At 34.9% G+C, this 13,508-nt stretch overlaps 2 protein-coding genes across 4 annotated transcripts; one reads left to right on the top strand and one right to left on the bottom strand.

Moving 5' to 3' along the window:
* The first annotated feature begins 867 nt into the window (after nt 1-867).
* On the top strand, nt 868-4,077 carry LOC123202255 (protein SCO1 homolog 1, mitochondrial-like). Of its 2 annotated transcripts, none has more exons than XM_044618079.1 (7): nt 868-1,159; nt 1,270-1,500; nt 1,598-1,688; nt 2,165-2,377; nt 2,826-2,915; nt 3,017-3,149; nt 3,760-4,077. In XM_044618079.1, the coding sequence occupies exons 1-7, from the start codon at nt 875-877 to the stop codon at nt 3,866-3,868; spliced, it is 1,152 nt and encodes a 383-aa protein (XP_044474014.1). In that variant the 5' UTR covers nt 868-874; the 3' UTR covers nt 3,869-4,077. The 2 variants fall into 2 exon arrangements, with proteins under 2 accessions (XP_044474014.1, XP_044474013.1); XM_044618078.1 differs by having other exon boundaries at nt 868-1,171.
* Nucleotides 4,078-4,409: 332 nt separating this feature from the next.
* On the bottom strand, nt 4,410-13,304 carry LOC123202254 (AMP deaminase-like). Of its 2 annotated transcripts, none has more exons than XM_044618077.1 (19): nt 12,736-13,304; nt 11,850-12,037; nt 11,382-11,562; nt 10,811-10,989; nt 10,649-10,700; nt 10,413-10,540; nt 10,123-10,302; nt 9,826-9,893; nt 9,548-9,690; nt 8,712-8,773; nt 8,099-8,212; nt 7,440-7,580; nt 7,023-7,175; nt 6,741-6,794; nt 6,560-6,670; nt 6,302-6,475; nt 6,132-6,212; nt 5,241-5,339; nt 4,410-4,940 (listed from the first exon to the last, which is right to left on the bottom strand). In XM_044618077.1, the coding sequence occupies exons 1-19, from the start codon at nt 13,091-13,093 to the stop codon at nt 4,872-4,874; spliced, it is 2,535 nt and encodes an 844-aa protein (XP_044474012.1). In that variant the 5' UTR covers nt 13,094-13,304; the 3' UTR covers nt 4,410-4,871. The 2 variants fall into 2 exon arrangements, with proteins under 2 accessions (XP_044474012.1, XP_044474011.1); XM_044618076.1 differs by having other exon boundaries at nt 11,382-11,568; nt 12,736-13,301.
* Nucleotides 13,305-13,508: the final 204 nt, after the last annotated feature.

The raw sequence follows: 13,508 nt of genomic DNA, 5'->3' as shown, positions 1-13,508 counted from the left end.
AACGTACCTAAACTTGGGTGAGAAATAGACCTTTGACCTTCTTTTTTTTTTTTTTAATGGGTGTGCTAGGTTGACTTGTGGACCTTACCCATAGGCTCCTCTCATGACCCGTCCAACCCGCAAACCTTGACCCAACCCGCAAAATTATACACTATGCTTATTTTAGGAATTTTTTCAACCCCTTGATGCCTCCATTCCAGATTCGTCAATAAATAAACACTACTATTGGCATTCTTCCCTAGGCAAACAAGATATCCTCACAAAATCTACTATATTGCTTAACCTCTTACAAGTCAAGCAATCATACATAGGGGTGAATTTGATCCAAGTTTCTTATACTTGAATTATTATTCAATTTGAATTAGAACTCATTTTGACGGTGATTCTTCATTTTTTGTGACAATTTTTTTCTTTGACAATTTTGTTTTTTTTTTAGTGATTGAATGAACCAAGCTTGATTTAGAACTAACTATACTAAATTCAAATTAAGTTTAAGTTGACTTTTGTTCAAGTTTAATTTTAATCTGTTTTAGTTTAAATCCTCTTTTATCAATTATTGTAACCTTTTTATATGAGTAATTCTCATTTTGGATGGATTTGATCTGAGTTTACTTCATTTGAACCTATCACTCAAATCGAATAAGTCAATCTTACATTGGAGCTTCATCTATCCATTTCGGTGACTTGTTAATTTTGTCGACAATGTTGTTTTAATCCTTCAATGATATTATTTATCCTGTTGATAGTCATTTGGTGATACTGTATAACAGTTCCAACAAGTTCAAATTCAAGTTAAAAAAAGTCATTATAAATTTGATTAGAACTCAAGTCGCCCCTGTTTTTATCGGTGGGTCTGCAAGTATGAGCTAAAACCATGGGCCTTCCTGGAGGCCCAAAAATAACTGGGATTAAAACCCCTACAAGGGGTTTAATGAAGAACATAGAAACCAGAAATCCAGCAACTCCTACCTCAAATCTGTGTAGAAAAAGGAGGGCTATGGCAACAGCTATTGGCAAGAAAGCAAATCATCTTCGAAATCTCTGTAAACGTATACGTCTCTATTCTCATTTTGGTCCTCTTGGCCAATGCCGATCCATAGCTACGCCACCAACAATCATCCACGCTCTTCAGTATCGAACTCTACCTTTAATTTCACCAGTTCGTTCGTTCGTTAGTTGGTTATCTCTTCATTACTTTAACTTTATTTAGTACCGAGGAAAAAAATCTCGTAATTTTTACTATAATTTTTGTTCAATTCTTTGTTACAGGCTCTCCCGTTTGGTCTTGGAATTCCATCTTTATCTACAAATCAAAGATATTCGTTGAATACCACAGTTACAACTGTTGAATCCGAAAACCCGGTCCCGAAAAATGATGTCAAATTGGATTCCGAAAAACCGGTTCCGAAAAGTGATGTGAAATCTGATTCTGAAGGAGCTGAAAAGTCGGGAGATTCAAATCAAGAGAAAAGCGACGGTGGAAAACCTGTTCGGGGCGGGGTAATTATTAGTTCTTACATTTGTATTTCTAAAGAGATAATTATCCATAGTGATCTTTTCTTTCTTTTTTTTTTTTTTTTTTTTTTTTTTGGTTCAGCCTGTTTCATGGTTGAGTTTTCTATTGCTGATTCTTACTGGAGCTGGATTGATATGGTACTATGACAGGGAAAAGAAACGACATATTGAAGGTAGATTTCTGTGGCGACTTTTTGATCATATGGAAATACAGACACTGTTAGTTAACAATAAAAACTATGTGCGATGATGTGTAATTGGGTGATTTTTGATGAAATATAAAGTAACCCCCAATCACATGGTAAAACATGATCATTGATATCCAAATTGGTACTCATTATAAATGAATATATCATTACTCGTTAGTTAATCATATGCGATATATGTGTGGTGTGGCTGATTTTATCATGATCTGAACTCTTTGTTTTGAAACAAAACTTTCAGTGGAGAAGAATAAAAAATTTAATTTAGCATTTATAAGTTTGTCTAGTTAATTATCATCTATGCATACACACATTAATGTATTGGTTTTTTTTGTTTATATTGCTTGTCTGGCCTTAATCCTATGAGCATGGTGTTGTTTATATTGCTAGTTTGGCCTTGATCTTGTAATCTGGATCTTCTTTGATTCTTGTATTTGATGCCACAGAAATAAGTAGTTCCTCAGAAGCTGTTAAACAAGGACCATCTGCAGGCAAAGCAGCCATTGGGGGGCCATTTAATCTTATAAACCATGATGGGAAGAATGTAACTGATAAGGACTTTCTAGGGAATTGGACAATGATATATTTTGGCTTCACTCATTGTCCTGATATTTGTCCAGATGAGTTACAGAAGCTAGCTGCTGCTGTTGATAAAATAAGTGAGTTTCTTTTTTTTTTTGCACATTTGGCTGAAAATACTTGGAATGATTCGAACAAATTATAGACAAATCTGAAGTTTATTTGGAGCTGGTGAATAGTAATGTCTTTAATAATGTATAATGTAGCTTTTTAACTGTATATTACTCGTTAAACTTCAGAAGCCCTGGCCATTTTCAAGTTGTTAAAGTTTGTAGCCTTAACTAATTACAAGAAATCTGAGTTGATAGCCTTGCCCAACCACATTTATTATCAGTATTTGAATGGGGTTAGAGGCATAATTGAAACTTTAAATTGGGATAATAACTAATATAATAATAGTTTATCTTAACAAAATTATTGATGTAAATTCAAGATCTATTTCCAAGTTTCAGGATAGATATTACATGGAATAAACCAGAATGCGAAATTTATTACGAGTTTGTAATGGTTATTGTTTTTATATTGTAGAGGATAAAGGGCGAATTGATGTTTTGCCTGTGTTCATCTCTGTTGATCCTGAGAGAGATACTGTGGAGCAAGTATGTGAATATGTCAAAGGTGCTTAATTCATTTCTAAAAGTGCACTATTTGGTTTTGTCTGCATGTGTTAACTATGATTTGATCAATTCTAGTTTATTTCCGTGCTTTATCACTATCAGAGTTTCATCCAAAATTGGTTGGGTTAACTGGGAGTCCAGAAGAGATAAAGAAAGTAGCTCGTGCATATCGAGTTTATTATATGAAGACAGTGGAGGAAGATTCAGATTATCTTGTTGATCACTCCATAGTCATGTATGTATCAGTTTTTGCAACTATTTCACTTCAAAATTTTCTGCTTATGTTGACGGTTTATTTGTCATCATCTATGTCTGTCTTTTGTTATGCTTATCCTTTTCATTTTCGTAAATATTTATTGTTAGATGACCTTTTTACAATGTTTGAACAAGTTTACTTGTTATCAGTCTCCCTTGTTAATCATTTCTCAGCTTCATACCCATAAGAGGCTATGAAAGAGTAACTTAATGATTAGTTTGGTTGGATTCACAAAATTCCTGCCTCTCAAGTAATAGTATCTATGTTTTCTGTATACTATTTTTTGTAACTGCCAGATGTTATATATTTTGTTTCTAGCCTGTGAGTCTGAGCTCATTGAACTCAAGCTTAAACCACCTTAAAATCCAATCAAGCTGAGCTTGAACTCAACAATATTCGACTCAATTCAATTGCAGCCTTGGTTGTATCCTTTATAGCAAGGATTGTTTGATATATTAAAAGAGAGAAAATAATAATAACAGAGGAATAAATTGACGTTTTTTGGTTTGTAAGTACATTGGAAACATGGTCTCTCGAGTTGTACAAGGCCCCTAGTTGAATTGTCTGACAATTATGCAATCTTGTGCAGGTACTTAATGAGTCCTAAGATGGAGTTTGTAAAATTTTTTGGGAAGAATAATGATGTTGATTCGCTGGCAGACGGTGTAATTAAAGAGATAAAGCAACACAAGAAATAGAAATAGAAATAGAAGTGTAGTTTTAACTTTTATCCATTGCGCTTGTACTCCATACCTCATACTGAATTTTTTGGTGCAGGCACCCCAGTTTTTATCCAGATTGAGTTCCGAGTCACATGATGATACTATTATGCGAAATTAGTTGTTTTACTTGAATTGGAAATTTATAAGCCAGTTGAATTGTTATTATAGACTTGTGTTTGCTATGATTCTTTAATGTCTTCTTGTTTTTGCTCTTTCTATAGAAATCTTCAATCAGGTTATCTAATTTTACTCATGAAAGGGTACATAAGTGAATAACACCTCAAGAACCATCTAACATTCTTTCATACATGAGACCCTAAGTTCTCGCCCTTTCTATGGTATACAGTTGGTTGCAGTTTCTCATTTAGGTTATCCTTCTTTCTTTATTCATGAGAATAGATAGGGCAAAAACCATCATCCAGCTTGGGATATAACCAACAGAAAATTAAGCTTTAACGGTTTTTAACTGATTTTATCCACAGCTTATGAGGATTAGGCAAATATCTATTATAATGCGTTACGCAAAACAAGAGCATCATTTGGTGGTATTCCACAGAATATATAATTGGTGCCACAATCATATTTTCTATTACAGGGCAAAATTGATTAAACAAGAGAGCTTCTTCCCCCCTTGCCACTAACTAATATATATAAAAGCATTATTACATGGTAATATAAAATTTCAGCCTCTAATTAACTATTGCTTCCTCTAAAGTTAATACACACATCCTGAGCTACTAATTTGCTAGTATAGAGTATCCCACTACTTCTTGGTGCTCTGTCTTTGTATAGATTAGAGCTGTTTCTGATATATTCTCCATCATCATTCAATGTACATGCTTCCTCACTCCTCCCGTCCTGTTTCCCCTCCCCTCCTCCGGCTTTCATTATCTATACCTTCTCCACAAAGAATCAATTGTTTCAACTGCACGTACTTAACCTCCATTTGCAACATATAATGAAATCCAGTGTCTGTCATCTATCTGTCCACTTCTTCAGGGATTACTGCCTTGCCCAAATAAACTTGTTGCATCTCCTCTCTCCAGATCTGCACCACTCATATTTCAACATATATTACTCCTAATTTTGATGCTAAATCTTTACATTTATGAATAATAACCCAAAAAAGAAATGAAGAGAATAAATTCTACAATAAAACTACGTGTACACACTTTTGAGTACACAATTAGATATATAGATGATGTGTTTTTATATGATTATGTGATTTTAAATTAACAATAAAATAATACTCTATTGTTTATCAAAAGTGTGCACATATAGCATTGCTCTAAATTCTAATGTTCCAAAACCATAGGGATGGAGTCATATGAGAGAAAAAAATTCATACCATGTCACGAAACTTCACCCGGATATGGGGCACATTTGTTTTACGAATATCATTTCCATCTGGTCCTCTTTTGTAGTACTTCAATCCAATCCAATGTGACTGAAACCAAAAAGCATAATAGATCAAATCCAACAATTAGTTAGATATAGTCACATAAACAACAACATAACCAGGAAAAATTAGCAAAATTCCAAAAAGTTTCTTGAGCTTCTGTCACCGTTTGCATGTTAAAGTGGGACCTGGTAATATATGCTAAAACCAAACAATATTGCTAACTAAAAAAATAATGATGCACTATTTGTAAAATTCTGGTCCAACAACCTGACTCACTGTCAAAATATTATCTACTTTGGACCCAGTCGTCACTGTCTTACTTTTATGATTTACAATCCAAAATACGTTTTAACAGCTTAAGAGTTCACCGGTTACTTAACCAATCTTCTAATAGCATCCCCAAGTAATGTGGGGATGTCATACATACCTAGCATCTCTCTTATATTTTATTAATGTGAAATTTGACCAGAGGTGTTACATTATTATTCAAGATTGTAGCATTTACATTCAAATTTGTAGCGATTTGAGGGATATAAGATTAGTTCAAAGTGAACCACAACAAAATACCTTCTCTTAGCTCCCCTTCTATGTAAGGAGCACTGAACAATAATACATCTAAAATATGTTATTTCTTAAGGAGGAGAAGTCAATTTTTCCTGGTAGTTCTGTCTAATGACAAGCTAAATATTCCAGTTCCAATAAAGATCACATCATCACTCACTGCCAATTTCAATCATGCAACCTCACTCCTCATAATTAAAGAGGAAAGCATTGGGCCACCCTCCTTTTAAAGCTTATCAACATCCCCTATCATGTCAGGTGGATAAATGTACATACCTTCAAAGCATGTGAGAAACCTGATTGGATGACTGAATTACGGGCAATCTCACACAAGTCACATGAACTCAATTTCCACACCTGTAAGGAAATGGCTTAATCATTATGGATTTATGACCTAGATGCTGTAAATGGTGAGAAGGGAGAGAGAAGAGAAGCAGAGAGCTCACAGAAGCAGCTATGCTATATTCTTCCACCAAAGGTTCTTTAGTTAGGTGAATTTGGAGTGGATCATCAGTTGATAGTGACACATTGAGACCCCGTAGGAAAAACATAGGTAAAGGATTCCGATGATAGTCCAAAAACAAGGAGTTGTTGCTCAAAGGAGACATAGCGAGACCGATCTGATAAGTATGGCATCAGTCAGTTAAAAATGCAAATAACAAGTTGGTAGCAAAAACTTGAGACCAGTCTCTGTTCATACTTGCCTGTGCCAAATAATAGAGATACTGAAGTACAGGAGATTTTCTTAAATTTATTCCATGTGCAATATTATGAGCAGTAAGAAACGTAGCAGCAAGGTGGTCAATGTCACCAGCCTGAAAATATTACACATGAGACAACCTACAATAGGTTATTATGATGAAGTATTAGAAGTTACATGAGTACCTCTCCTGAATGTGGCCGGAATTTGATAGTTGTCATGCCCTTGGACTCCCGAAGCTGAGAAGTATTATCTCACAAATTAGAACTTGAAGCACCAAAATCAGGGCACTAACAACTACTAAGAGTAGCAGTAATTTGGATGACAGGACCCTTACCTATATATTATTTATTTGACAATTTAGATTTGTTGGGTTCAGAGGTTTACAAAGGTCAATCACAAGCCGTTTTTTCCAAAGTGACATGACCCTTGTTTGAAATACAAGATTAACAAATTACAGTACGAACCTTGTTTAGTGTGTAGAGGTTAGCATAGCAGTAATACACATAGTATGAATATGCCGGATTGAATACATTGGTCCACTGAGCCGGTGTGGGCATATGTTTTGTGGGGCGTCTTTCAGGCTTGCTCTCGTCATCAACTAAATCCAACCCAACAACCTAAAATCCAAATAAATGATAGGTTCATATCATACTATTAATTCTCAGACTTAAAAGTACAAGACAAAACAAACAAAAGAGAAAAAAGCAGGTTATATGACAATTTTTTTTTTCTAGGAAACTTAGATATGTACGGTACTGTGAAAAAATATTAGATAGTGGATTAGATGTATCACAAGATCAAATAATCTAACCCCGAACTTCAGTAAAAGATACAATCCCAACATAATAAAACTAGAAGATTTACACAGAATGATAGCAAACCTGTTTCAAGAAAACGTGCAACTGAGGATGAGAGTCTGGGTCTACAGTAACCTCAAACAATGGAATAAAGATATTGTCAAGAATGTTCTGGAAGGATGTCACAATCCCCATTTCCTTGTAGACATTGTACAGCCGTGGAAGCTGGAACACAAAATTAAAATACAATCTGTGAATGCAAATCCCCCAAAGGCCCTCAAAAAATCATGAAACTGTTTCGCACTGGAAGTATTAAGAGAAACCGGAATATAAACATTAGCAGTTATACAGAGATATAAAAAAGAAAAAAAATCTCAACACAGATCCGAAGAAAATTAGAAAGAGACTTTGATGCTTTATTCTAAACAGAATTTACAATCACTAAGTATATTTCATCATCCTCAGTACAAGCTATAAATAGACAAAAATAGAAAGTTCTTACAGCACATTATTGATTTTTTTTCTTTCATGGGATGATAGCACAATATTGAATAACTTGAGATGTAACACTCTTGCCCAGACATATACCTTTGTGATTTAAGGCAAAATGACAGCCATGAACAAGAACAAATTAGCACAATATGCAGGGTTTCACACACATGCATAGAGATGAGAGCAATAAATTTAATCTACAATTTTTTAAAACATACAATATGAAGATTCTGAGAAGTTTTCAACAGTACCTGAATCAACCATACAACATTCTCACTGTACAATTCATTGTTCACAATCCAACTAGCCAATTGGTCCCATTCACTTTGTTTCCTTCCATATATTGATATTCGATACTCAGCCATCTGCAGTAACCAGATTAAGCATCAAGCATGGAAAAAAATAAATAATACATGCACATAAATAAACATATATAGAGAAAGAAACAGAACATGAAAACCATATCAAAAGTAATGCAAATACAAAAGCAAAATGTAGATTATAATACATATAAAGAAAAGCTTGCCCAATCTTTTTTCCATGGTTTAATGGCATTGTAACAACAGAACCATACACAGATGTCTTAGTAGACGAGCTCTAACTATACTGATAGATTAATCAATACAACTTTCCACAGGATAATGTAAAAGTATGAGTCAAATTTAACTATAGAATTACCATATGAAATCTAAAAAGTTTTAGCATCAAACAAAAATTCCCAAACTATTCCAACTACTTTATGCTTTTGTCTATAAAATGTGCAAATAAGCACATCCCAAAACCAATTCTGCAATCCTCTCAAACTATCATAGCATCAAAGATAAAGATAAAATATGGAGCAGTATAAAGAGGTAAAGGAAGCACCTGATATTTACTTGCTTGAAGGTCAGAAAACACGTGCTTTGTCAGCTCACCAAGGAAACGACCTATTCAATTACAAAAATGATTTTAAAAAAAAATATGACGACAATAAATCAACAGCTGTGAGTAGGGCTGGATCCGAGCCGACTCGGTCGAGCCCGAAACGAGCTTGGCTTAGCCGAGCTCGAGCTGGCTCGGTTGATTTTTTCTTTAAATTTTTTATACAAAACGACGTCGTTTTGATTAATATATATTAAAAACGATGTCGTTTTGATAACGAAAACGAGCCGAACTGAACGCGACCCCGAAACGAGCCGGCCTTAGCCGAACTCAAGCCGCTCATATATGAACCGAGCCAAGCTCGAGCTGGCTGCGAGCCAAGCTCGGCTCGGCTCGAATCCAACCCTAGCTGTGAGGGAAGAAAAGGTGTGCTTCTAGTTCAATCAAAGGAATCAAACCATGGCACAAAGAATCTATCTAGTGACGAGAAGTCAGCATGACATAGTAGCTGCACTTATAAAAAAATTGAATTTCCTCGGAACTATGAACTAGAACTCACAACTAGATGCCCATTAAATTAACATTTTCTAAGTATTGAAAGATATCTACCAGGTAAATAGAGTGCTAACGCAAGAAGTATTCATCTCAGTACAAAATTGTAGTAATACAAATTCCATAAATAGCAGTAGTTAACTAGGTTTAAGATCAGAATTTAAGCATGGAGTATAAAAGATAGATAATTATATGATCTTCCATTACAAAGTTAAAGGTGTCATTTCTATAATTGCAGCCCCAACATCTCAAATGTGGCTTAACCTAACAAATAAAAAAAAACATACCTTGGATAAGATTGTCCTGCTTAAGGAAGATTTCCCTAAGCCGACTTTGACCGCAGGGATTGTACTTAAGATTGAACTTATCAAAGCGATGAAATGTGCTCTTGTCTGCATGAACATCCAAAAGATCAACATTCAGATCATACCTGTTCAACCAATATTAACAAAGAGTAAAGGTTTTTATGAATCAATTAAAATATCAACAATAAGACAATAACTTTATAATTTTTCAGGGGTTGAAGGGAGGAAAGATGAAGACCACAAGAAAGAAATTTCATTACCCAGTTAAATCCAAGCTCTCAAATACTTCTTTCAGGGTCAAGTATGTCCCATCACGAAATATCACAACCTGATTAGAAGTAGACAATGATTGAAGTATTACTGAACAAACAACGAAAAATTTGACCAAATACCAAAATGTATAATTGACATGAATTCTTAATCAGACAACAATTTGGTCACTAGCTGCTTGGCAAAGGTTTACCGTCAAAGGGTGTTGGTGCATGCCATATTATTCAAGAATGACTATTAGAAAAGAGAACTTGACAGCATACCATCAGATATATACAAAAAGTTACCTCATCAGGCTCTTTCCTCAATTTGGACTTTATAAACCTTAAAAGATGCTTCTGGTTCATGCAAGCTGAGTGATGGACATGTGTATCCACTTTCCTCACATTATAAAAGTCACGATGCGGTGCACTTTTCTGAGCAAGAAACTCCTTATCTGCATTAAGCATCAAATGAAGTTTGAACTTCTGCACAGCACCACAGAAAAAATATACATGGTAAGTATTAATTTCTATTGAAAAACAACTTTTAAAAGAATGTATTCAGTAACCAATAATGTCAAAATATAAGTATTCACTTGTTCCAGAAGAACCAGCCGATGATGACATATAGTTCTCATATTTCCTAACGCAATTACTCGAAGTATGTGATGCAGATCAGTGAAAAAGGTTGTTGCATCCACGACAGGGAAAACCTCTTCTTTTGCTGGTTAGAGATCAATATATAAATAAGAAGAACAACTGTTAAACAGCATAAATACAGAAATCTCCATGAATCATGACAAAAAGAGAAGAACAACTTGAAGTCCCTTACCATCTTTATTGGGATAAACATGGATAACTCCATCTTGCATCTCAAAGTAATGCTGCATAAATAAATAAGGCATGTTTATGAACAGAAAAAGAACAAAATGTGACAATACAAGGAAGATTCCAGAGGCACATTATGCAGAAATGATTGCAAACAGGAACTCACATCAGATTTTCCCTCAGAAGTAAATGAAAATGGTTCCCGATTAGGCTTTGGCGTGCTGGGGTCTGATATTACTTCTTTCTCCCATGGAGCAACTGCTTCCCTAAATAAATATCTCCTTCGCATTTCAAGGCATTCCTGAAGTACCACATAGGCCTCTACTTCATCCGGTGATGGCACCTCTGAGAATTGTTAAGAGATAGAAAAAAAAGTGGCAGCTTGAGTTTAGCACACCTCAAACCACAATTAAACATTTGACCCTACAAAGTCAGAAACTGACTGTTGCAAACAGACTACTAATATATATTTCAAACAAAGACACACTACAGCAGAAACAAGAACAGATTCATCATTCTAAAAGCACTGGCTTACCATTTGATTCAAAATTTACTAACATAATAACAACAAATCAAACTAATAAAACAGAAACTTTTGCAACTATTATAACCAGATTTGCCAGTTTTATATATTAAGTCCAAAAAGAAACCAGTTATAAAAGCTTGCAACCACTATCTCTCTAATAGTGTAAAAATAATTGAAATGTACATCAAACTAAGCTTAAAATTATCAATACCAGTAGGAGCAATCTCAAGTTGTGCAAAAGTTTCTTGCTCTGGCTCTTTCCTCAGAATATCAGCTGCAATAGGATCAGGCTGAATCCCATGCAGGTCACCTGATACACTATGGGTTCGAATCATGCTTGAAGGAGCAGGCTTTTTCTCTCCATTGGGATTGTGGTCTGCTAAATTCGGGCCCTGAACCTAAGAGTTACCATTAATAACTCATGAATCCATCAAGATTCTAGATATATAATAGAAACACAGTAAAACAAATCTTATTAAAAACAGATTTGTTAAGGGGTTATCAAGAAAATCTTCATTCCTCAGCTACAAGATTACAGTACAATTTGTGGTACCCAATGCTAAGTTAATTTTTCGCATAAGTATATATATAAGAGATAAACAGATACAGACAGAATTTCAAAATTAGTAAATCATTAGGAAATTTTAAAAAGCGCTTCATAATTGCTCAAATAACTTACCGCTTTTCCATTCATATGCAGGTAAGTAGTGTCCAGTTTAGAAATGTCAGTCATATTATCCTCTTCATCAGATCCTTCCACACTCTCAAAGGCACTAGCACTAGCACTAGCAACGGGAGACTTTGGAGAAGTTGGCCTAATAAAACTTCCAATCCTCTTTGTTGAACCTCCAAGTCCTGCAGATTTCCCTGGAATATAACAATTGTACTTAAACATACAATTTTAAGTGCAGTTATAATTGGAACGTTGAAGTTTGTATTATTATTAGGTGAAGTCAGTGCTTTATCTGTCCTTCTTATTTCTAAGCAGGGTAGAGGCGTTTTTTCATCCTTAGGACTTCTTCACAAAGAAAAAGGAGAAGTCCTAAAAGCAAAAGGCGATACAACACAAGTACTGGTAAACCATAAAACATATCAATGGATCAAGGAAAGTAAAAATCTATACGCATATTTCCAATTTGTTAATTAACATCAACCGTCCTGAAAATCAGCTCATAAATCCTATGAAAATAAAAAAGACGAGAAAAACCATTTCCACCGTGGAATATATTAAGCGAATAACATGCCACAATAGCTATTCACGCTCTTATGACTTTTAGTTTTCAGATTATTTTGCTTTATTTTAAGTCGAGTTCAACTATTTTTTCTTCTTTCTTACGGAAAAAGAAGAAAAAAGCTTTACTAGTAAAAGTTGCACTGCAGAATAAAATATTATAAAGCTACCCATAATTTAGTTTCAAAATGACAAGCCTAAAAAATATTCAGCACGGTATTGCGTCATTATTCATTAACAGAAATATAAATTTCCCTCATATATATTTAAGTAAAGGAAGGAAAAAAAAAAAAAAGAGTCTATCACTTCAGCAAAAAAATCCTTAGAGCCGTACCTTCAAGCAGAGTGTGCAGCCTAAGAAGCTCGGGCGGGATCCCGTCGACAGGAAGCGTACCGTTACGCCAATAATCATCGTCGATCGCAGGACAAGAAATAGCCGTAACGTCTGGCAACGAAGCCGAGCCGCGCCAGTTTCCTTTCCGCTTCGCCTGAGCAGGACGCGAAGCAAAGCCTTTAATACGCTGTGGCAAGTCAGCGTTGGAAATGTTATTCTCGTCTCTCTCTCTCTCGACTGATTTTGCAAACTCAAGTAACTGAGTTAGAGTTTTCCTGTGCATATAATAAGCGGACACAGCAACAAAGGAGGCGCCGACGAGAGCTGCCATGGCTAGATGCAGTGCGTTGGCATCCATAAGTGTGTGATTGGAGGATAGATAGTACAAAAACCCTACCACCACAGTAGAGAGAGAGAGAGAGAAATAGGTATGATTTATTGAGGAGAAGTGAAGCTAGGGGAAGGATTTGTGAGTATTTATAGGCAAAATTTATATGAGGATATTTCTTTGTCTGTCACCCACTCTCACCCTCTCCGTTTATGATAAAAATAATAATAAATATACCAATACGAGTCTTAGTGTTGATCTTCGTGCTTTGTTTCATCGCCGCTTTTCTGAATTAATAATATTTTGTTCATCAGTGTCACTGTAACACATATTTGTATCCAACTATATTTTTCTTATAAGATCCATTTTTTTATAATTTGTCATATAAAATTCTTAATCGATGTGACAATTTAAGAACTGGCATAAATAATTTTAACTTTTATCT

The sequence above is a fragment of the Mangifera indica genome, chromosome 18 (genome assembly GCF_011075055.1).
Source record: "Mangifera indica cultivar Alphonso chromosome 18, CATAS_Mindica_2.1, whole genome shotgun sequence".
Classification (NCBI taxonomy): domain Eukaryota; kingdom Viridiplantae; phylum Streptophyta; class Magnoliopsida; order Sapindales; family Anacardiaceae; genus Mangifera; species Mangifera indica.
The sequence above is the reverse complement of the archived record's forward strand: the minus strand, read 5'-3'. Positions and strand labels throughout refer to the sequence as shown.